We start from the raw sequence: 24,795 nt of genomic DNA on the forward strand, positions 1-24,795 counted from the left end.
AATGCTAAAAATAAACTTCAAAAAATACCCTATTGTGTCATTTATCTAGCAATGTATAATTGTTATGGAAACTCATAATTTATGGAAGCTGTCAGGCCAGCAGAACCCCATGTCTAGTTCTTAAGCAATTAGTTAATGGCTTCCCCCCCTTTGCTGTGCCCTTGTATGTCAGGCCATGTCGGTATGTCTACCGAGCCCTTTTAATTGTTTTCCCAAAGAGGGTGTCTTTAAAAAGGAGTACGACGAGTTCGAAAAAAACCTAAAAGTATATAGGTGTTCAAGAAATATTCTTAATTTTGAGAACCGTCTTAACCCCGTTTTAAGGATGAATGCCGACAGCTGAGATCGAACTCTGGTCTGTGGAATATTAATGTAACTAGGTAATTCAGACGACTATAATTACACAAGACTTCCTTGGAAGACTAGTTTTACAAGATGTCTCTATTTAATGACTCCAGCCATCCTTTTAGGATCCAGCACCAGCGGCGGAAGTTCTTCGGCCTGGGGGCATCTAAGACGCAGGTTAGGCAACCCTCCGCCTCTGTTGCCCCTTCCTAGAAGACATGCAGACTCTCGGTGCAGTAAAATGTGGATCCTCCCCCACCTCTGCTCAAAACCAACCTTGTGCGTTGGTCTCAACCCGTATACTGCCCACCCCAACCCCAAGAACGCTTTCACTTAGCACCCACCGGGAACTCGTTTTCACCATTCTCATTTTCTCTTCCGGGTCGGGCCGGTGCGGTGGCGTCCGGCCGATGTTCCGGTCTTGCGCAGTAGGCTCCGAGCGCGAGGTCAGCGGCACCGTTGCCATGGTAGTGGGCTGCTTGGAGCTAGCGGGGCTGGCAAGCTAAGTAGGGTCGGTGTCGAGTTGTTCCGCAGGGTCTGCGCGGAGCCGGGCCGGCGGGACTGCAAAATGGGCTGAGACTTCCGCTGCTGACCGGACGAGGTCGACTGCGGGGCAAGGGGCGCAACACTGGTCCGAGACCCTAAGACGTCTGGTTTGAGGAACCGGTGGGGCTGAGGTTTTCTTGGGTCCGGGGGCCTGATCTGTGGGCGACTGCAGTATTTCGGGAACCCCATAGTTGAGGGGCGTATGACAGGAAGTGTGCGTGTGCGGACCCCACTCCTGATGGATTGGTGACATGTAGTGAGGGAATCGTAAATCTGAGTGTTCACAGGAATGACCGAGACAGCAGGAAGCTCCCTAATTTCTGGTGAGCCCTGGAGCCCCACAGGGACCCTACTGCCTAGTTGGCAGAGTTCCCGAGGACAAACAAGCATCTATGGAAAAGATTAATATTTTCCATGTTTACGTATTTTAAAATATGAGTTTATTGCGGAAATGCATTGTCCAGCTTGAATAAATAAAAGTACAAATGTTTAACTTCTTTTTCTTTATTTTTATGAAGAAGAATCCGGGCTTGAAAATGGAGATGTATGAAACCCTCGGAAAAGTGGGAGAGGGAAGTTATGGAACAGTCATGAAGTGTAAACATAAGGATACTGGGCAGATAGTGGCCATTAAGATATTTTATGAGAAACCAGAAAAATCTGTCAACAAAATTGCAACGAGAGAAATAAAGTTTTTAAAGGTTTGCTTCTTTTACCTTAATTGCTGTAAGTCAAAAGAGGAATTGTTATGGAATAAAAAACTATATAGGGAATCTTTTAGTTAACATATGTATTAAGACATAGAGTAGAATAAAAAAGTGTGGTACCCTATCTTATTGTCTACATTTTGAAATTTTATAGTGATACAAGATATATATGCTTATATATAATGTAACAAAAGTCATGCCAAATATTATGAAATATTTATTCAGAAATAGTAAAAGACAGTATCTGCTCTAAAGAATTTTTATTGTTTAATCAGAAAGATGGGAGGGCACTTGAAAACAATACTGAATAAAAAGTGACGCATAATAAATGCCAAGTGATTAACACAAAGTCCAGTTGGGTAGAGAAATTTTCTTGGAGGAAATGGGACATGCATTTGGTCTTAAAGGATGTGCAGAATTTAGGTAGGAGGGAGAAACTATTGTATTCTAGGTTAGGGGAACAACATAAACTCAGAGGTGTTCAAGCAGGACAAAGGACAGAGAGCAGGGACGTTGATTGGTCTGTAGAGTTTTTGTACAAAAGTAGAAAGAGGTGAGATTAGAGAAGTAAACTGGAGTTAGGTTTTAAAGTCTTGTCTTAAAAGGACAAAATTTGATTTTGTAAGAGGTGGAAGGTTTTGAATTCAAAATAAAGCAACTATATATAATAATTTAGCACTATTTTTTAGAACAGGTTGTAAGACAGAGTAAAAACAGGGAGGTCTGTTATAAATTTAATTCAAGAATCCTGGTAAAGATCATGAGAGCCCTCGCTGGGTTGCAGCAATTTGAATTTAAAGTTGGAAAAGCAAAGTTAAAACAATATATTGCGGAAGAAGACATGAAAGAATGTAGAAGGAAACACAAAGAGGGAGACAAAAGGATTGGTGAAGTTCAGTGACTGTTCTCACTGATGGAAATATGAAAGACCCAAATAAGAAATGGTCTGGGAACTAGTTCAGTTTCAGAAATGTTGAATTTGATGTGACAAGAATACATTTAAGTAAAGCTGACTAGTATGCTTTTAGAAATGGGGCGGAAATTAGAATTTTGTGTAGGTATGACAGGTCAACCCAGGGGAAAGAACTCAGGACTGCGAAGAAAGGAGCATTAACCTTCTAGGTCCTTGGGGATTGGGTACAAAACTAGTGATTAAAAAAATATTTAAATCTACATATTTTGTTTATTAGAATTTGTCTAGATGCTATAAGGTTTATGACTTTGACAACATAGTCTAGATGTTTTATGTAAAGAAAATAGATACTCTTTCATTTTTATCTGATACAAAAGTAATATTCACCTCTTTTTTACAATTGAAGTATAATTAACATACAATGTTATATTAATTTCAGGTGTACAATGTAGTGATTTGACATTTCTCTACATTACTGAGTGCTCACCATAAGTGTCGTCATCTGTCACCATACAATGTTATTGACCATATTCCCTGTGCTGTACTTTTCATTTCTGTGACTTTTTAGTTTTATCCCTGGAAGTTTATACCTCTTAATCCCCTTTTATCTAGCTCACCCTTTGTCTCCTCTGGCAACCACCAGTTTGTTTTCTGTATTTAAGAGCCTGTTTGATTTTTTTGTTTGTTCATTTGTTTTGTGTTTTTTGGATTCCACATATAAGTGAAGTCATATGGTATTTGTCTTTCTTTATCTGACTTATTTCACTCTGTTATACCTTCTAGGTCCATCCATGTCTCAAATGTTAAGATCTCATTTTTGGGGGGTGGGGCACCTGACTGGTTCAGTCAGTAGAGCATGTGACTCTTGATCTCAGGGTTGTGAGTTTGAGCCCCACATTGGGTGTAGAGATTACTTTTAAAAAAAATCTATGGTTGAGTAATATTCCATCGTATATATACACCATATCTTCTTTATCCATTCGTCTATGGATGGATACTTTGGTTGCTTCCGTATCTTGGCTATTGTATTAACACTGCAGTAACCATAGGGGTGCATATATCTTTTTGAATTAGTGTTTTCACTCTCTTTGGGCAAATACCCAGTAATGGAATTACTGGATCATGTGGTATTGCTACATCTAATTTTTTGAGCAACCTCCATACTATTTTCCATAGCAGCTTCTTCAATGTATAGCCACCCCCCCACCCAACAGTGCACAAGGGTTTCCTTTCCTCCACATTCTTGCCAACACTTGTTATTTTCTTGTCTTTTTAATACTAGCCATTCTGATTGGTGTGAGGTGATATCTCATTTTGGTTTTGATTTGCATTTCCCTGATGATGAGTGATATTGAGCGTCTTTTATGTGTCTATTTGCCATTTGTATATCTCCTTTGGAAAAATGTCTATCCAGGTCCTTTCCCCATTTTTAAATAGTATTGTTTGTCTTTTTTAGTGTCGAGTTGTGTAAGTTCTTTATATATGTTGGATATTAAACCCTTATCCTATACATCATTTTTAAGTGTCTTCTCCCATTCAGTAGGTTGCCTTTTTGTTTTGTTGATGGTTTCCTTTGCTGTGCAAAAGCTTTTTATTTTGGTATAGTCCCAATAATTTATTTTTGCTTTTATTTCCCTTGTCTGTGGACACAGATCCATAAACATGTTGCTAAGGGGGATCTCTAAGAGATAACTGCCTAATGTTTTCTTTTAGGAGTTTTATGGTTTCAGGTCTCACATTTAGGTCTTTAATCCATTTTGAGTTTATTTTTGTGTATGGTGTTAGAAAGTGGTGCAGTTTCATTTTTTTGCATCTAGCTGTCCAGTTTTGAAAAGACTGTCTTTTCGTGATTGTCTTGCCTCTTCTGTTGTGAATTAATTGACCATGTAGGTGTGTTCTGTTCTTTTGATTTGTGGGCAAGTTTTTATGCCATTTCTATTTATCTGTGTGTTCCATTGATCTCTGTGGCCTGTTCTATTGATCTGTTTGTCTATTTTTGTGTCAGTACCATACTATTTTGATACTATAGCCTTGTAGTATATCTTGAAATCTGGGATTGTGATACTTCCAGTTTTGTTCTACTTTCTCAACATTGCTTTGACTATTCGAGGTCTTTTGTGATTCTATATAAATTTTAGGATTATTTGTTCTAGTTCTGTGAAATTCTCTTCTTTGTAAGTCTATATTAGATATGGACAAATGTGTTTTTTAAATAAAATAAATATGTTAAGCATATATATATATGTGGATTGTTGAAGTACTCTTTCTAGACAGTGGAAAGAAAAGGTAAAGTCAATAAATATGTTATGATTTTGTGAGATGCCAGTCCTATTCCTGATGACCTAAAACATTTAATACTGTAAGGCAGTTGTTGTACACCATAAGTGAAAATCTGATTAGATGGAGATCTTTTCCCAGGCAGTATCTTTTGCTCTTTCTTCAACTCTGTTACATTTAAGCTGATTATTTTTTTCTACTTTATCATTTTGGGTTTTTTTTCCGAAGATTTTATTTATTTATTTGATAGAGAGAGCGAGAGAGGGAACACAAGCAGGGAGAGTGGGAGAGGGAGAAGCAGGCTCCCTGCTGAGCAGGGAGCCCAACGCTCGATCCCAGGACCCTGGGATCATGACCTGAGCTGAAGGCAGATGCCCAACAGCTGAGCCACCCAGGCACCCCTCTTTCATTTTGTAAAAACAACCAATATATGGCAAGAACACAGAGAAGAATTAGAAAATGTACTTAACTATTACAACTATTATGCAGACTGTTTTGAAACACCTTAACTATTTATTCTCATTGGCTTATTTATTTGTTTGGGTGTTTTTGTTTGTTTTATTTTTAAGTAGGCTCCACGCTGGGCCTAAGATCAAGACCTGAGGAGAAATCAAGAGTCAGAGGCTTAACCAACCAAGCCACCCAGGTGCCCTTTGTTGGCTTATTTCTTATAGAATTTTTAGTTTGATCTTATCTAATTCAACAAGAGAGAGTTCTTGGATTAATTCACATTTTTAGTCTAAAAAGGTTGCCCTTATGACTTCATTTGAATTAAATTTTTATCTGCTAGAATTTTATTAAATAAATTACAGTTAGAGTAATTAGTGACAATATCTTTAGAAAAGTTGTCTGGTAATGAAGGGAAACAAAAGTCAACAACTTGAAGAGTGGCAATGGAGCATTTCTAGGAGTTTCATGGTTAATCTGAGAAAGCACCTGATTCTTTACCGTGGTGGATCTTTCATAATGCTTATTAACTCACATTGACTCTTCGTTGCTTTAGCCTTAAGACTAGAGAGGGAACCAGTAATTTTCCTTAGTTGAAGGATTAGTAGTGTAGTGTCCAAAAGCAGTCAGTTGTTTGTGCTGCTGCTAGCATGGTGTCACTGCAGCCCTCTGGCATCTTGCCAACCAGGGAAATTGGGAGCAAAAATAGGAAAGGAATCTGGCATTATATCCTGGCATGTTTTTCTTTTAGTCATATTTAAGGACTTTGGTCTATGTGATAGTACAGATAAGTAGAAAAATTGATAATTGTGCTGTGAGAATAAAGACAAATATTTTTCATAAAAGTTTAATTTTCTAATGAATCTAACATTGAAAATATGCCTCTCAGTTTGTAGCCAAAGGAATAAATGCTTTTAGTAATTTGAAAATGTTAAATATTTGAGACTTGGTGATCATTAAGTTAGTGTGTTAAAAAATAAAGTAAGCAGCATAAAATATTGAACCTCATTTGTTTTCTAAGCTGATAGATGCCATTTTTGACCTTTTGAAGTTATCTTACCATTGATTGTTACTAGTTTAAAAAGGTATTTTGTTACTTAGTAGAATATTATAGACAGTGAACAAGAAGGTATCCACAAATAATTGTATATTTTTGTGAAGTTCCTATGACATAAATTGTTATCTCACATATCTGTAAAGTTTCTACGTATTTTGATACTCTTTTGTTCCAGTGTAATTAATTAATTTATATTGTCCACCTGGAACTTATGTTTCACTTTTGAGAGTTGAGGATCAAACTAAGAAAATAATTTATTTGAATTCAGATCATGTACTGAGTGGCATTGAAATCCATGCTCATTTGAAAAGATAACATTTTAAATTTCAGATGTTAGACTTTTTTTTTTTTTAAGATTTTATTTATTTATTTGACAGAGAGAGAGAGATAGCGAGAGCAGGAACACAAGCAGTGGGAGTGGGAGAGGGAGAAGCAGGCTTCCAGCTGAGCAGGGAGCCCAATGCAGGGCTTGATCCCAGGACCCTGGGATCATGACCTGAGCCGAAGGCAGATGCCTAATGACTGAGCCACCCAGGCACCCCTCAGATGTTAGACTTAATTATAAACCAAATTAAAGGATAGAAAGATATGTCTTAGGGGCACCTGGATGATGCAGTAAGTTAAGTGTCTGACTCTTGGTTTCAGCTCATGATCCTCAGGGTTGTGAGATCGAGCTCCACATCTGCTGAGCATGGAGCCTTCTTGAGATTTTCTCTCTCCGTGTCCCTCTGTCCCTCCCATTTGTACACACTCTCTCTCAAATAAAGAAATCTTAAAAAAAAAAGATACGTCTTAGCATACCAGGTTGGATTATAGTACATTAACTCTAAATTATTTTAATAAACAATCAAATGCCAACTTGAAGTAAGGCAGTATATTATCTCCCCTTGTTCTGTATGTATTAATTATGAAATAGTTTAGCACTTTCTTAAGTTTATTTTTTTTTAGTAATCTCTGTACCCAACGTGGGGCTCAAACTTATAACCACAAGATCAAGAGTTGCATGCTCTTCTGAGTGAGCCAGCCAGGAGCCCCTAGTTTAGCATTTTTTAAAAATAGGAATGTAAACAAATAAGTTGAAAAATTTCTCTTGAAATGCATGGAGTAAAATGGGCTGAGAATAGGGGCACCTGGGTGGCTCATTTGGCTAAGCGTTTGCCTTAGGCTCAGATCATGATCCCAGGGTCCTGGGATTGAGCCCCAAGTTGGGCCCCCTGCTCAGCAGGGAGTCTGCTTCTCCCTCTCCTCCCTGCTCATGCTCTCTAGATCTCTCTCTCTCTCTCAAATAAATACATAAAATCTTAAAAAAAATAGGCTGAGAATATTTCTGCCTTTAAAAATTATATGGTGTTATATATAAATTAGGTGTTATATATACTTATAGGTGTTATATATAAATTAGGTGTTATATATAAATTATTGTGCATGAAATAATGTATTATAAATCTGTTTCTTTTGTCAATAGCAATTTCGTCATGAAAACCTGGTCAATCTGATTGAAGTTTTTAGGCAGAAAAAGAAAATTAATTTGGTGTTTGAATTTATTGACCACACAGTATTAGATGAGTTACAACATTATTGTCACGGACTAGAGAGTAAACGACTTAGAAAATACCTCTTCCAGATCCTTCGAGCAATTGAGTATCTTCACAATAATAACGTAAGTGCTTCGGAGTAAGCCAAATTATAGGATGTATATGAATCTTAAGTGCTCTTTATTTTTTTTATTTTTTAAAGATTTTATTTATTTATTTGACAGAGAGAGACACAGTGAGTACACAGTAATAAAGCTGTAACTATAACAACAGGGCAGAACAAGTATGGGATGCTAAAGGAAGTATCAGTAATTGGTAAGGAGGAACCAGCGGTTAATTGGGACCTTTTACTGGGGAAAGTACATCAAAATGTTGCCAGGTGGGCTCAAATGTAGGAAGGTTTGGAGGTAGGAACTGGAAACTAGGACATGGGAATGGGAAATGAATGTGGATGCTTTTAGGGAAAGAAAGCAGAAATGAAGTTGCTAAGAGGTACACAGTCTTGCTTAACATGAAAAAATTAAGACAGGAAAGATCAACTTCTGATTTTTAGTGTTGCCTTTAACACTGCCTAGTAAGTGTTTAGCTCAGCAAGTTTTTATGGAGATATTTCGTTCCCAAATTCAACTCTGCTTTCTGGGAAGTTAGATATACAGGAAATAACAGGAAGAGCCTCAAAAAATTTATTAATAAATGATATAGGCATAATATCTTATATCCTAAGCTTTTTTAGATATCTTAATTTCTAATTTTCTGTCTTGCTAATAGTGCATCTCATTTTGTGGTTTTGAAAAATGTGGTTGTGATAGCAACTGGAATTCAGATTGTCATTTCCTTGCCAGCTGGATCCATGGGGAGGCCGTATAATGTAATAGTTGAGAGCACAGTCTGTAGAATCAGACTCTCCTAGATTTTCACCCACCAGCTTTTCTCTGGGTAACAACACACCTGTGCAGTTCACAGCTCACTGCAGTAGTCTGCAGTGACAGGTGGCAGTCCCATTATGCTCTGATCCCAGGAAAGTTGCCTGATCTCTCTGAGCCTCACTGTCCTCTTCGGTAAAAGGATATAGTACCTCACAGATTTTTTGTAAAGGTCAAATTAGGTAGTAGGTATAAAGTGTTTAGCATTGTGTCAAGCATATTTTAAGTACTTAATAAGTAGTGCTGGTAGGGAGTCAGGAATAGTTGTGTTATCTGTATCCGTGTCATGCCTTATCTATTTGAAAGTGTTTCTTGAATCAAGGGAGACACCAGTATGGGCTATACTCGGAGAGGACTTCAAAGAGGAAGTAAAATTAAAGTAAGTAGAATTTGGAATTGTAGCTAAGATTTTACTGGAATAGAAGAGGAAATAGATTCAGATGGAATACCACTGTGAGAACAGTGGCAGGCCTGAGCAGGGGACTTGAGAGAGTGGTAGTGAGTAAGCTTTACAGAGACTAGGTAAAGGATGATAAGATTGCATGGGTTCCCTGAGGAGAGGTTTCCAGAGTCTTGAAATTCATCCTGACGAGTTTGGACTTTTTCCTGAGGATACTGGGAAACCACGGAAGGGTTTTGAACCTGGCTGTAACCGGATTAAAACAAAACCTAAGTTTATTTTGGCAAGTGTAGAGGAAAAGTATGGGTAGAAGCAGATCAGGAGAGAGGCTTTTGTGACAGTCCAGATATGAAGTGGTAAGGGCTTGAAATAGGGAGAGGAAGGATGGCAAAGGCAGAGGATGGAAAGACTCAAAGGGGAAATGATAGGATATGGGGACTAAGTAGATATGAAAGGGATGTGAATAAAGTGAGAAATCAAAGATAATTACAAAATTTTTAATTGAGTGCAGGAAAATTATGGTGCCTTTGGCAGTAACCGGTTTTACAAGGGGGAATTGCTTTTAGAAACATTGATATATTTTAAGGGACAGTGAGAATTTCTCAGTCAGAATAGTGGTTGACCTATTATTTAACATGGCCTTTCTAGGAAGTTGTCAGAACTGGATATACAGATTTGGGAATCTTCCTCTTAGAGACTATGGTTGAAGAAGTTAAGGATGGATTATTCTCCAAGGGACAAAAAGAAAAGTAAAAGGTCGTCCTCAGCACCACATATGGAGGAATATCCATGGAATTGTGGGGGCAGCAGAGAAAAAGGCCTAGACAGAAGCACCTAAATTCTTTATTCTCTTGGTCTCACCAAGGACCTAAAGTAAAATTAACCCTGTCATTCACCTCATAGAATATTGTGAAGTTAGTTACTCCTGAGAATTAAGGCAGCCATGAATGAAGTGGCTCATTAGAATATTATGCCTATTATCTGGGTATCTGGGTTCTGGCCTTGATGATTTAAGGTTATCTTCATGTTGACAAAAACCAAGAAAAGAAAACTTTATTTTCCTAATATCTCCAAATTTCAGATGAATATTTTTATGTGACTGAAATGTCTGAGATAGAGTCTATCATGATACCCCATGTTACTTTTCATAAGAATTTATGAAGTCAGATACAGTTCAGTACCCGAAAAAGCTTTTTATCTCCAGAAATATGTTTACCTTCTTCTATTTAATAATGAAAATACGTTTTCTTTCCTATATTGGCTTCTAGGCAGCTCAAATAAAAATTTACTATTCAGTTACAGTAACTAATTAATTATAGGAATTTGGTTTATCTTTTTCACTCTGGTTGTTTTTTAAAATTTAAAATTTTCATCTGGTTAGTATTATAAGCCTCTTATACCTGAAACAAATGTAACATTGTGTGTCAACTATACTTCAATAAAAAAATTTTAAAATATATTATAAAATATCCAAACTATGTAGCATAAGATTATGTGCTGTTTGTGCTGATGTGCACTCCTGGTCTCCCACTATCAAACACACAAGTGAGAGTTGACTGTGTCTGGCTTTCACAAGTGGTATGTCATATAATTTCAGCTCATTATTTTAGAGCAAATGGGTCTGACGGATTAAAACTGTGTACACAGGGCACCTGGGTGGCTCAGTTAGTTAAGCATCTGCCTTCGGCTCAGGTCCGGATCCCAGGGTCCTGGGATCGAGTCCTGCATCAGGCTCCCTGCTCAGTGGGGAGTCTGCTTCTCCCTCTCCCTCTGCCCCTCCCCTCCTGCTTGTGCTCTCCCTCTCTCTCATCCTCTCTCTCTCTCTCAAATAAATTTTAAAAATTCTTTAATAAAAAAAGCTGTATAAACAATAAATATTACCATGCTTTTATTTCATATAATTATTTTTAAAAACTCAAAGTTTTAGAATTCATGTGATAATTCAAACTGCTTATTGTTTACTTACAGAGAAATTACCATACTGTACACGAAGTTGTAAACTTCAAACAAATTGAAATAGTTCTTCAAAAATAGTCCAAGTCCTATAAGCTTGTGAAGCAATATTAAGTGCTATGTAAAGAGTTTGTTAATTCTAAATGAATAAAGTTTTGTGAATCCTGGAAAAAACTATTCTAAACCTCTTTGAAACCATTTTGGAAGCAAAGTGTAAATACAAATATATGGCCACTTATGGGGAAGAAATGGTTATTCATTCCCTCATTCATTTATCCAATAAATAGTCATTGAGCATCTTCCAGTAGCAATCATTGATTGTAGTAAGAGCTGAGGATGCAGCCTTGAGTAAAAGACTTGGTTCCTGTCCTCATGGAGCTTCTTAAATTTTATTAAATTTTCAGTAACCTTTATGAATTATGAATTATTCTGACTAATACCTAAACACTGTTGATATTTCTTAGCCCCATCCCACCTCCTACTCCACAAAGCCCTTTTTCCCTAAGTTTAGGCCACTTTTGCATAGGGTTTTATTTATTTTTATTTTTATTTTTTAAAAGATTTTGAGAGAGAGAGAGAGACAAAGAGAAATGAGTGGTGGGGTGGAGCAGAGGGAGTGAGAGAGAAACAGACTTCCTGCTGAGCAGGAAGCCTGACATGGGGCCCAATCTCAGGACCTGGAGATCATGACCTGAGCCAAAGGCAGATGCTTAACCAAATGAGCCACCCAGGTGCCCCTTGCATAGTTTTTTTAAACTCTGCTTTGAATTTTAAACTCATAGTCTTCCAAACAAGGAATTGTTATTATTTGGATAATGTTACTGTTAACATTTTACTATGATTTAATATGTTTTGGGGTGACTGGGTGGCTCAATTAAGCATCCCACTCTTGGTTTCTGCTCAGGTCATGGTCTCAGGGTCATGAGATTGAGCCCCACATTGGGCTCTGCACTCAGCACAGAGTCTGCTTGAGAGTCTCTCTCCCTCTCACCCTGCCCCTCCTCTACCCCCCAACTCACTCATGTGCCCTCTCTCAAATAAATAAATAAATCTTAAAATATATATATATGTTTTGGGATGCCTGGGTGGCTCAGTCGGTTAAGCATCTGCCTTCGGCTCAGGTAATGATCCCAGGGTCCTGGGATTGAGTCCCGCATCAGGCTCCTTACTCAGCGGGAAGCCTGCTTCTCCCTCTGCCTGCCTCTCCCCCTGCTTGTGCTCTCTCTCTCTGACAAATAAATAAATAAAATCTTTTTAAAAAATATGTTTTAATATATTAATGTTTTGCTATATGTGCTTCATCTATTTTGTTTTCTGAGGTATTTTAAATTACAGGTACCCTGACGTTTTATCCCTAAATAGGTCACTGTATCTCTTTATAAAAGCATATTTTCCATTGGACAGCCACATGCTGAAGACTGAAACTGGACCATTTTCTTACACCATACACAAAAATAAACAAAATGGATGAAAGACCTAAATGTGAGACAGGAATCCATCAAATCCTAGAGGAGAACACGGGCAGCAACCTCTTTGACCTCGCTGCAGCAACTTCTCACTAGACACTTCTCCAAAGGCGGGGGAAACAAAGGCAAAAATGGGCTATTGGGACTTCATCAAGATAAGAAGCTTTTGCACAGCAAAGGAAACAGTTGACAAAACCAAAAGACTACCCACAGAACCGGAGAAGATTTTTGCAAATGCCTTGTCAGATAAAGGGCTAGTATCCAAAATCTATAAAGAACTTACCAAACTCAACACCCAAAGAACAAATAATCCAATCAAGCAATGGGCAGATGACATGAACAGACTATCTCCAAAGAAGACATACAAATGGGGCGCCTGGGTGGCTCAGTTGGTTAAGCGACTGCCTTCGGCTCAGGTCATGATCTTGGAGTCCTGGGATCGAGTCCCATATCGGGCTCCTTGCTCAGCAGGGGGTCTGCTTCTCCCTCTGACCCTCCCCCCTTTCATGTGCTCTCTCTCTCTCATTCTCTCTCTCAAATAAATAAATAAAATCTTAAAAAAAAAAAAAGAAGACATGCAAATGGCCAACAGACACATGAAAATATGCTCAACATCACTCTGCATCAGGGAAATAGAAATCAAAACCGCAATGAGATACACCTCACACCAGTCAGAATGGCTAAAATTAACAAGTCAGGAAACAAGTGTTGGCAAGGATGCAGAGAAGGGGGAACCCTCTTACACTGTTGGTGGGAATGCAAGTTGGTACAGCCACTCTGGAAAACAGTATGGAGGTTCCTCAAGAAGTTAAAAATAGAGCTACACTACGACCCAGCAATTGCACTACTAGGTATTTACCCCAAAGATACAAATGTAGTGATCTGAACGGGCACCTACACCCCAATGTTTATAGCAGCAATGTCCACAATAGCCAAACTATGGAAAAAGACCAGTTGTTCATTGACAGATAAATGAATAAAGAAGATGTGGTATATGTATACAATGGAATATTATCCATCAAAAAGTTGAAATCTTGTCATTTGCAACAAAGTGGATGGAACTAGAAGGTATTATGCTAAGTGAAATAAGTCAATCAGAGAAAGACAATTGTATGATTTCACTCATATGTGGAATTTAAGAAACAAAACGGAGGAGCATAGGTAAAGGGAGGGAAAAATAAAACAAGATGAAATCAGAAGGGAGAAGAGGGAGACAAACCATAAGAGACTCTTAACCATAGGAAACAAACAGGGTTGCTGGAGGGGAAGGGGGTGCGAGGATGGGGTAATTGGGTGATGGGCATTAAGGAGGGCACGTGATGTAATGAGCACTGGGTGTGAATCACTGAACTCTACCTCTGAAACTAATAATACACTGTATGTTAATTAATTGAATTTAAATTAAAAAAACCCCAAAAACATTCTCCTATGTAACTTCAGAATTATGATTATATTTGCACAATAAACAATAATTTCTTAACGTCATGTAATACTAACCTTAAGATGTACCCAGTTGTTCCTAAAATGTCTTTTACAAATGATTTATTAAGGTCAGGATCCAATCCAATCCAATCCAAGGACTGAATTTTCCATTTGGTTTTTAGGGCATAAAGGGAATTCCCAGTTTTTTGGTCTATCTCAAACATCCTTATTCAGCCTCTTTCTAGAAGCTACTGGCTTATTTTTTCATATACACATTAACATTTAATTGTATAACTTTCCAACTGAAAAGTTTATCAAATTGAGATTCTAGGTGATTTAGAACCAAGTTCTCTGAGGCTGTTAGATGATATGGAAATTTGAGTTCTCCCCTCTAATGAGTGTTTACATTCAAGCATATAGGGCTACATAAGCAGAGGTATTATAAATCACATTAAGAAAATTTTTAAAAGATTTTATTAGAGAATGAGAGAGCACAAGAGGGAGAGGTAGAAGCAGTCTCTCCGCTGAGCAGGGATCCCCCCAACCTGGGGCTCGATCCCAGGACCCTGGGATCATGAGCTGAGACGAAGGCAGATGCTTAACTGACTAAACCACCCAGGTGCCCTTATTAAAAAAAATTTTTAAATATTTTTAATTTTAAAAAATTTATTTAAATTCCAGTTAACATACAGTGTAATACTGTTTTCGGGTGATAAATCAGATTTCAACATCGCGTTTTATGTAGTTCTGGAGCATTTACTACAAAGTAAAGGAGAAACCAACTCTGAATCCTAGGTCTAATAGTTCACACTATATACAAAAATTAACTCAAAATGGTTGAAAGACCTTAATATAAGTGCTGAAACTATAAAACTCTTAGAAGAAAATGTAGATGAAGATCTGTGCGACCATTTATTAGGCAATTTTTTTTAATGGAGTTTATTAAGTAATCTCTACACCCAAGGTGGGGCTTGAACCTACAATCCTGAGATCAAGAGCTGCACGCTCCTCTGACTGAGTCAGCCAGGCATTCCTAGGCAATAGTTCTTTAGATATAACATCAAAAGCAAAAGTAATCAAAGAAAAAAGTAGACAAATTGGACTTCATCAAAATTAAAAACTTTTGTGCACCAAAGGACACTATCAAGACAGTAAAAAGTTCAAAGAATGGGAGAAAATATTTGCAAATCATATATCTGATAAGTATCCAGGATATGTAAAATACAACTCAAGAGTAAAAAGACAACCCAATTTAAATATGGGCAAAGGATTTGAATAGACATTTCTCCAAATAAGATATATAAATGGCTGATAGCACATGAAATGATGCTCAATATCATTAGTCATTATGAAAATACAAATCAAAATTACAATGAGAAATCACTTCACACCCACCAGACTGGCTGTAATTTAAAAAGCAGACAATGACGAATATTGGCGAGGAAGTAGAGAAATTGGAACGTTCATACACTGCTGGTGGTAATATAAAATGGTGCAGATGGTATGGAAAACAGTTTGGCAGTTCCTCAGAAAGTTAAATATAGAATTACCATATGACCTAGCAATTCTTGTCCTAGGTATCTACACAAGAGAATCGAAAATGTGTTCACATGAAAACTTGCACAAGAATATTCACAGCAGCATTATTCATAATAGCCAAAAAGTGGAAACAAAAATATATCAGTCTGATGAATGGATAAACAAATGAGGTATATACATACAATGAAATGTATTCAGCCATAAAAAAGAATGAAGTACTGATACATGCTACACCATGAATGACCTTGAAAACATCATGTTAAATGAAGAAATCCACATGTAAAAGACCACACAGTATAAATTCCATTAAAATGAAAACTTCAGGGCTGGCAAATTCATATTTGTATATCTTCTTTGAAGAAATGTCTATTCAAGTCCTTTGCTCATTTTTAAACTGGGTTACTTGTCTTTTTATTGTTGAGTTGTACTTTATATATTTTGAGTATTAGATGCTTATCAGATATAAAATTTGCAAATATTTTTCTCCTGTGGGTTGCCCTTTTTGCTTTCTTGATTGTGTTCTTTTATATTTCGTTCTTTTTATTTTTATTTATTTATTTATTTTTAAAGATTTTTTTTTTTTATTTGACAGAGATAGAGAGGGAGAGCACAAGCAGGTGGAGTGGCAGGCAGAGGGAGAGGGAGAAGCAGGCTCCCCGCTGAGGAAGGAGCCCGATGCGGGGCTCGATCCCAGGATCCTGGGATCATGACCTGAGCCGAAGGCAGCCGCTTAACCGACTGAGCCACCCAGGCGCCCCTATTTATTTATTTATTTTTAAAGATTTTATTTATTTGTCAGAGAGAGAGAGAGCGCATGAGCAGGGGGAGCAGCAGGTAGAAGGAGAGGGATAAGTAGGCTCCCTGCTGAGCAAGGAGCCTGATGCCGGACTTGATCCTAGATCCCTGGGATCATGACCTGAGCTGAAGGCAGAAGCTTAACTGACTGAACCACCCAGGCATCCCTATTTAGTTCTTTTTAGTAATTTCTTTCTCTTTAAGGATATTCTTTAATTTTTTTTAAAGTTTTTATTTATTTTAGAAAGAGAGAGCACGAGTGGGGGAAGGGGTAGAGGGAAAGGGAGAGACAGAATCTCCAGCAGACTCCCTGCTGAGTGCAGAGCCCCATGGGGGGCTCAATCCCAAGACCCTGAGATCATGACCTGAGCTGAAACCAAGAGTCAGACACTTAACTGACTGAGCCACCCAGGCACCCCTGGATATTCCTTATTTGATGAGACATTGTGTTCATAATTTTCTTTAGTTCTTTAGACATTATTTCCTTTAGCTTGGAACATTTCTTTAAAGTTTTACTTATTTATTTTTTCAGTAATCTCTACACCCAATGTGGGGCTTGAACTCACAACCCCGAGATCAAGAGTCACGCACACTGATTGAGCCAGCCAGGCACCCCTAACTTAGAACATATTTAAAATAGTTGATTACTGTTGGGCGCCTGGGTGGCTCAGTTGGTTAAGCGACTGCCTTCGGCTCAGGTCATGATACTGGAGTCCCAGGATCGAGTCCCGCATCGGGCTCCCTGCTTGGCAGGGAGTCTGCTTCTCCCTCTGACCCTCCCCCCTCTCATGCTGTCTCTCTCTCTCATTCTCTCTCTCAAATAAATAAATAAAATCAGCAAATTCAATATCTGAGCTTCTTCAGGGAAGATTTCTTTTTCTTTCTTTTTTAAGATTTATTTATTTTAGAGAGACAGAGTGAGAGAGAGAGAGTGAGGGGAGGGAGAGACTCTTCAAGCAGACTCCCCACTGAGCATGGAGCCCTATGCGGGGCTCAATCCCAAGAACCATGAGATCATGACCTGAGCCGAAACCAAGAGTCTGATGCTCAACTGACCCAACCCGGCACCCCAGGGAAGATTTCTTATGGACTGCTTTTTTTTCCATATATGGGCCATACTTGTTTCTTTGCATACCTTTTTGAGGGGGAAATTTTTTGGAAATTTATAATTTTTTGTTGAAAACTGGAATTTAAAATAAGATATTGTGGAAACTCTGGACATTGGAGTTTGCCATCACTCTGAGTTTATTGTTGTGACTGTTTAGTTACTTTACTGAACTAATTCTGCAAAGTGTGTATTCTTCCTCATGTGTGACCACTGAAATCTCTGCTCATTTGGCTTAGTGGTGAGCTAATGATCAGGCAGAGATTTTCATAAATGCCTGAAACCAAGAAATCTCTCAGCCTTTTATATTGAGGGGCTCTTCCAGTGTGTTGGGATCTGTCTTCAATGTTCAGGCAGGCAGTTTGCAACTCTCACTTAGCCTTACTTTCTTGCTTGCTCAGAGCCTCAAATTCATCCACAGGTAAGAGCTTTCGTACCATCTCCAGTCTTTCCTGAACGTGTGCACAGCTGTGTATGTGGCTTTTGGATTCTCAGGAATGTGTTGAAGCTTTTCTTTCTTTCTTTCTTTCCTCCCTCCCTCCTTCCCTTCCTCCCTCCTTTCTTTCTTGCTTTCTTATTTATTTATTTATTTATTTATTTATTTATTTATTTATTTATTTATTTTTAGATTTTATTTATTTATTCATGAGAGATAGAGAGAGAGAGGCAGAGGCAGAGGGAGAAGCAGGCTCCCCGCGGAGCAGGGAGCCCGATGCGGGACTCGATCCCAGGACCCTGGGATCATGACCTGAGCTGAAGGCAGACGCTTAACCAACTGAGCCACCCAGGCGTCCCTTGCTTTCTTATTTATTTATTTGACATGGTGGGGGTGCGGTTGGAGAGAGCAAGCACAAGCAGGGGGAGCTGCAGAGGGAGAGAGAGAAGGCTCCCTGCGAGCCTTACAGGGGCTCCATTCCAGGACCCTGGGATCATGACCTGAGCCGAAGGCGGATGCTTTAATGACTGAGCCACCCAGGTGCCCATGTTGAAGCCTTTCAAACCCTTTATGGACATCTTATTCCCAATCTATCTTTTTAAGTATTTTGGTCAACTTGTTGTTTGTCCTAATTGTTAGTTACCTCAGGTGGCTATAATGTTATAAAGTGGATGTTAATTATTTCTGACCAAGGCCCCAGGAGAAAGGCTGTTTGCATTAGCAAGCTCTGCTTTAGGTCAAATAAAGGCAAGGCTTCTAGTGGGATTTTCCAGTGACTTGTCAGACAAGTCAAATAATGATAGCTGGGAATAGGGCTTTGGAGGAGATATAACCCATTCTACTTTCTCTGGTGGCTGCTTGGCTACTGGTTTTCACTATGATTTGGGGGACTGTTGGTTTACAAAGCTCCCAGAAGCTAGGGAGAGGGAGGTAAAATAAGGCAAGTTAAGGATACTATATGGGGTGTGTGTGTGTGTGTGCATGGGTGGCTCAGTCAGTTAAGCATCCAGGTCTTGGTTTTGGCTTAGATCATGATCTCATGGGTCTGGAGATCAAGGTGCCCCACCCTCACCCCCATGGGGCTTGGAGCTCAGTGGGGAGTCTGCTTGAAGATTCTCTCCCTCTGCCTCTCCACCCACTCATGCACTCTTGCACACACACTCTCTCTCAAATAAATAATAAGTCTTTAAAAAAAAGAATACTATATGGGTAGGAGTGAGTGGCTGGCTCCATCAATAGAACATGTGACTCTTGATCTTAGGGTTCATGAGTTCAAGCTGCATGTTGGGTGTAGAGCTTACATTAAAAAAAAATACCATATGGGTCATATGATTTATGTTTTAACTCTTTAAAGAACTGCTAAATTGTTTTCCAAAGTGGCTGTATTATTTTACATCCCCACTAACAATGCATTCCAGTTTTCCACTTCCTCCTCAATATTTGTTTATTGTCATTTTGGTTGTGGCAATTCTAGTGGGTGTGAAATGGTACCTTTTTTTTTTTTTCCTGAGAACTAGAACTGTCTTTATTTACAGATGATATGATCATCTATGTAGAAAATCCTATGGGATCTGCAACAAAATTAATAGAACAAATTTCTAAGTTTATCAAGGTTGTGGGATTTAAGATCTATATATCAAAATTAATTGCATATATCAAAATTAATTATAATTTTATATACTGGCAATCAACAATCAGAAATTGAAAATAGGGGCGCTGGGTGGTTCAGTTGGTTAAGCATCTGCCTTCAGCTCAGGTCATGATCCTGGGGTCCTGGGATCAAGCCCCACGTCAGGCTCCCTGCTCAGCGGGGAGCCTATTTCTCCCTCTCCCTCTGCCCCTCACCGTGCTTGTGCTCTCTCTCTCCCTCTCTCTCTGTCAAATAAATAAATCTTTTTTTTTTTTTTAAGAACTTAGTTATTTGCGAGAGAGAGAATGAGAGACAGGGAGCATGAGAAGGAGGAGGGTCAGAGGGAGAAGCAGACTCCCCGCTGAGCAGGGAGCCCGATGCGAGACTCCATCCCGGGACTCCAGGATCATGACCTGAGCCGAAGGCAGTCGCTTAACCAACTGAGCCACCCAGGCACCCAATAAATAAAATCTTAAAAGAAAAAGAAATTGAAATTAAAAATACCATTAAACAGGGGCACCTGACTGGCTCAGTCAGTAGAGCGTGTGACTTGATCTCAGGGTTCTGAGTTCAAGCCCCAAGTTGAGTGAAAAGATTACTTAAAAATAAAATCTTTCTTTCTTTTTTTTAAAAAAAGATCTTATTTATCTATTTATTTGAGAGAAAGAGAGGGAGAGAGTGAGCATGAGTGGGGTGAGAGGCAGGCTCTCCGCTGAGCAGAGAACCCAATGTTGGGCTTGATCCCTGGACTCTGGGATTATGACCTGAGCTGAAGGCAGATGCTTAACCAAATGAGCCACCCAGGTGCTCCTTTTCTTTCTTTCTTTCTTTCTTTTTTTTAAACGTTTATTATTTATTTTAGAGAGAGAGAGAGCATGCACATGGGGAGGGGAGGAGCAGAGGAGGAGGGAGGGAGAAAGCTTGATCCCATGACCCTGAGATCACAACCTAAGCCAAAACCAAGAGTGGACACTTAACCAACTGAGCCACCCATGCACCCCAAAAATAAAATCTTAAAAAAAAACATTAAACAGCTTTATTTTTATTTTTTTAAGATTTTATTTATTTATTCATGAGAGAGAGAGAGGCAGAGGCAAGAGAGAAGCAGGCTCCCTGCGGAGCCTGATGTGGGACTCGATCCCAGGACCCCAGGATCATGACCTGAGCCGAAGGCAGATGCTTAACCAACTGAGCCACCCAGGCACCCTAAACAGCTTTAAATATAAGAAATATTTAGGGAGAATCTGACAAAAGATGTATAAGACCTATAAACCAAAAACTACTAAACATTGAGAGAAGTTAAAGACATAAACAAATGGAAAGAAATACTGTTATTTATGGAGGTCAAAGTGTGATAGTGGAAGACGAAGGAGGATGTAGTCAAACATAGAGTTTTACAAAGTTGGGATTTAGAAAGGGCTTTGTTCTCAAGGATAACAAAATTCCACATATAGTCATGGTGTTAGTTATGGAAAAGAATGAAAATATTAGGGTATCAGCTGGGTGGGAGCTTTCTGCCTTGTGTTTAAAGGACTGAGAAGGAGAACAATGGATGTGTGGTGGGCAGAATTCGTGAAGTGGTATCTGGATGTGCTTTTTTCTATGTCAGTGTTTGCTCATGTTATATCCTTAGATCTTGGTATAGTGCCTAGCATATAGTAGTCATTCAATAAAAGTTGTAGAAATAAGGAAGGATTAATACAGCTTTATGGATGGCACACTTAAGGTGACTCATTACCGCAAGTTAATATTTTGGCCATTTATGTAGGGAGACTGAGGCAGAACACAAGCCAATCCCAAAGACTTATAGCAGTAAGCTGTATAAACAAGGAAAGATCTTAGATTTCTGTCACAGAGATATTTTCACTTGTGCTATGACACTTTGTAGGTGATGAGAATATGCTTCATTTCATAAAATTTTTAAATGCTTTCTTTGTTTTAGGCACTGTATTGGTCACTGGGGCTGTAGCTTGAACAAGACAGACATACCTCTTGCCCTTGTGGAGTTTCCAGTCTAGTGGGAGTTACAAACAAGTAAACAGGCAATTAATAATATGGCACGACAAATAATGTGATGGGGGAAGTGCAGAATGATGTGAGACCATATACAAGGAACATCTAATATAAATATCTAAGCTAAGGCCTAAGGAAATAGTTGGCCAGGCAAAGTGTTCTAGGCGTTGGAACAGCATCAGCAAATGAACAGAGATGAGACAAACCTTAGAAAATTGGGAAATATCCTATAGGCTAGGGAAGGGAGGTGGAGAAAGTGAGCAAGGGCCAAATTCTACAAGGTCTTACAAGCCATTTTTGGGAGTTTCAAATTTGTCCTGTGGGATGGGGAATCCTTGAAGGATGTTAAGCAGAGAAGTGACATGATCACACATGTGATTTTTTTTAAGTTTTAAATTTTTTTGTAACCACGACACACAGTGTAGGGCTCAAACCCATGATCCTGAGATCAAGAGTCACATGCTCTTCCAACTCAGCCAACCAGGTGCCACACCCATGTGATTTTAAAATAGTATTGTGACTTCCTTTTGTGGACAGTGGGTTGGAGGGCATCAGAATGAATTCAGGGAGACGAGTTGGCAATGTAGTCATTTTGGTGAGAGAGTTAAGGGGACTTGAACTAGGGACAAAAGTATGTATGGAAGCTGAAGGAGAAAGATACCTTGGTTTCTGGCTTGAGCCATGGGGTCAATGTTTGTTCTATCCGCTGAGCTAAGGGACTGTTGAGAGCAAATAGGTTTGGGGGAGAAGATGAATTCAGTTTTGGATTTGCTAAGTTTGAGGGGTGTCTGGGTCAGCCTTGTTGGACTTCTTGTGGACTTCTACTCCTTGTGGAAATCAGGAGAGACATCTTGGTTAGAGATAGAAATTTGGAAATCATCTGTATATTGTTACTTACTAAAGCTGGAAGAGTAGATGAGATTGAGATGGAGCAGCCAAAAGGTGAGAAGAAAGCCAAGAGAGTATGGTTTCCCCATAACAAGTGAAGGAAGTGGTAAAAACAAAAACAAATGAGTAGATGTGTTTTCCCGGGGAACATGATGTATGAAAAAAGAAAACCTGAGACCAGAATCCTACATTTAAGAGACAAATAGGGAAAGAGGAAATGCCACAGAAATAGAAGGGACTGGGAGAATTTTAGGTCCCAGAAATCAGGAAGGGAGGAGTAGTTGGCAACATTTTTATACTAATGTATCAAGTAAGATGTGTATTGAGCGGTGTATATTGGATGCAGCAACAATGAAGTTCATGATGACTCTGGTTTGGGGCAGTCTAATGGAATGTAGAAGCAAAAGATAGGTTATATTACTTTAAGGAGTGAATGGTGAGAAGGAGAAGATTTAGTAAAGATAATGTCTTCAAGAGGTTTAGCTGTAAAGGCATGAGAGAAAGGGCAGTTATATCTAGAATGACATGGGGTTAAAGGAAATCACTGTTTTTCATTAAGTTCTTTTGATTACTTTTCTTTTTGGGATCGTGATTTACCTTTTTAGTATTATATTGTTTTCTTGGCTTCATTTCATTTTTTTAAAAAATATTTTATTTATTGAGAGAGAGAGAGCAAGTGAGAGAGCACGGGTGGGGGGAGTGGGGGGCAGAGCAGAGGGAGAGGGACAAACAGACTCTGCGCTGAGCATGGAGCCTGATGCAGGGCTTGATCCCACAACCTTGAGATTGTGACCTGAGCCAAAATCAAGAGGTGGAGTCTCAACTGACTGAGCAACCCAGGTGCCCCTGGCTTCATTTCATTCTGAGATGATGGATGGGGCAAGAATTGAAAATATGTAACTATTTAGCTTTTGCTTTGTGTAGTTAATCCTTTGCATATGGTAAGAAAATAGCTTAAGTGTCTTAATTAGCTAGATTTTCTCTATGTAATTTTTGAGCGATCCTCTAGATAATAAAACCTCATTTTAATCTATTGCATCTTCTGTTTGATTTTAGATCATTCATCGAGATATAAAACCTGAGAATATTTTAGTATCCCAGTCAGGAATTACTAAGCTCTGTGATTTTGGTTTTGCACGAACTCTAGCAGCTCCGGGGGACATTTATACGGACTATGTGGCCACACGCTGGTATAGAGCTCCAGAATTAGTACTAAAAGATACCTCTTATGGAAAGTATGTATATTTTGGGATCCTTTCTGGCCTTTCCTGGTCATCTCTTTTTTCCCTTTGTGTATCTGTCACCCCTACCACTAATACCCTCTGCTCTCTGCTTCTGGGTTAGGAATAAGAAAGGGATGCCTCTAAAAAAAAGAGAGACCCTCTAGGCACCTGTCCTGCTACATAATGATGTTACCATGCCTACTCTGTACTGTTGAGGGGCCCCAACCTCAGGTGACCTTTGCAGACATCTTTCAGGCTGTATCCATGCTTGCTTTAAGCTGTGCCCCACCCTTGGCAGAGTTGTCTCCTCTGCTTATCTTTAGCCTCTACATTCTGCAGAGATTTAAAAATCATTTACCTCACTCTGCCAGTGTTACCATAGGAACTGCCAAGTTTCCTATTTTCTGGAATATGGCACCCTCTTTACAAAGTCTGGCAAATAATTTTAGAAGATTTTATTTATTTATTTATTTGAGAGAGAGAATGAGAGAGAGCACAAGAGGGGAATGGGTCAGAGGGAGAAGCAGACTCCCCACTGAACAGGGAACCCAGTGCAGGACTCAATCCAGGGACTCCAGGATCAAGAACTGAGCCAAAGGCAGTCGCTTAACCAACTGAGCCACCTAGGTGCCCTGGCAAATAATTTTTAAATTGTGCTGCTCTAGATGCCTTAAAAAGTAGCATGGTATCAGTCTATTGTGAAACCATAGAAACAGTATATGAAACTGCAATCTAATATACAAATAGCAAATCTTAAAGGGACCAAGTGGTCCAACTTAACACAAGAAATGGGGTGATGGTGGATAATTCTCACACACTTTTCCTAGAAACCATTATTCTGTTTTTACAATAATATCTAACTCCAGGGGCACCTGGGTGGCTCAGTCATTAAGCGTCTGCCTTCGGCTCAGGTCATGGTCCCAGGGTCCTGGGATCGAGCCCCGCATCGGGCTCCCTCCTCAGCAGGGAGTCTGCTTCTCCCTCTCCCACTCCCCCTGCTTGTGTTCCTTCTCTCACTGTGTCTCTCTCTGTCAAATAAATAAATAAAATCTTTTTAAAATAATAAAAAATTATGAATTCAGTTATTTTATTAATTTTTTATTTGAAAATAGTTGACACACAATATTACATTAGCTTCAGGTGTACAACATAACAATTCAACATCTTTTTTACAT

General features: G+C 39.0%; 1 protein-coding gene across 8 annotated transcripts; it reads left to right on the forward strand.

The window, feature by feature from the left end:
- The first annotated feature begins 756 nt into the window (after window positions 1-756).
- On the forward strand, window positions 757-24,050 carry LOC145722742 (cyclin-dependent kinase-like 3). 8 transcript variants are annotated; one of them, XM_081827046.1, is made up of 4 exons: window positions 761-1,011; window positions 1,410-1,592; window positions 7,758-7,952; window positions 23,454-24,050. In XM_081827046.1, exons 2-4 carry the CDS (start codon window positions 1,428-1,430, stop codon window positions 23,739-23,741), a joined length of 648 nt encoding a protein of 215 aa, XP_081683172.1. In that variant the 5' UTR covers window positions 761-1,011; window positions 1,410-1,427; the 3' UTR covers window positions 23,742-24,050. The 8 variants fall into 8 exon arrangements, 7 of the variants coding, with proteins under 7 accessions (XP_081683171.1, XP_081683176.1, XP_081683177.1 ...); XM_081827048.1 differs by having other exon boundaries at window positions 761-976; XM_081827049.1 differs by having other exon boundaries at window positions 761-856.
- The last annotated feature ends 745 nt before the right edge of the window (window positions 24,051-24,795 follow it).

The sequence above is a fragment of the Leptonychotes weddellii genome, chromosome 7 (assembly GCF_054177405.1).
Source record: "Leptonychotes weddellii isolate Sample4059 chromosome 7, ASM5417740v2, whole genome shotgun sequence".
In the NCBI taxonomy this organism is placed as follows: Eukaryota; Metazoa; Chordata; class Mammalia; order Carnivora; family Phocidae; genus Leptonychotes; species Leptonychotes weddellii.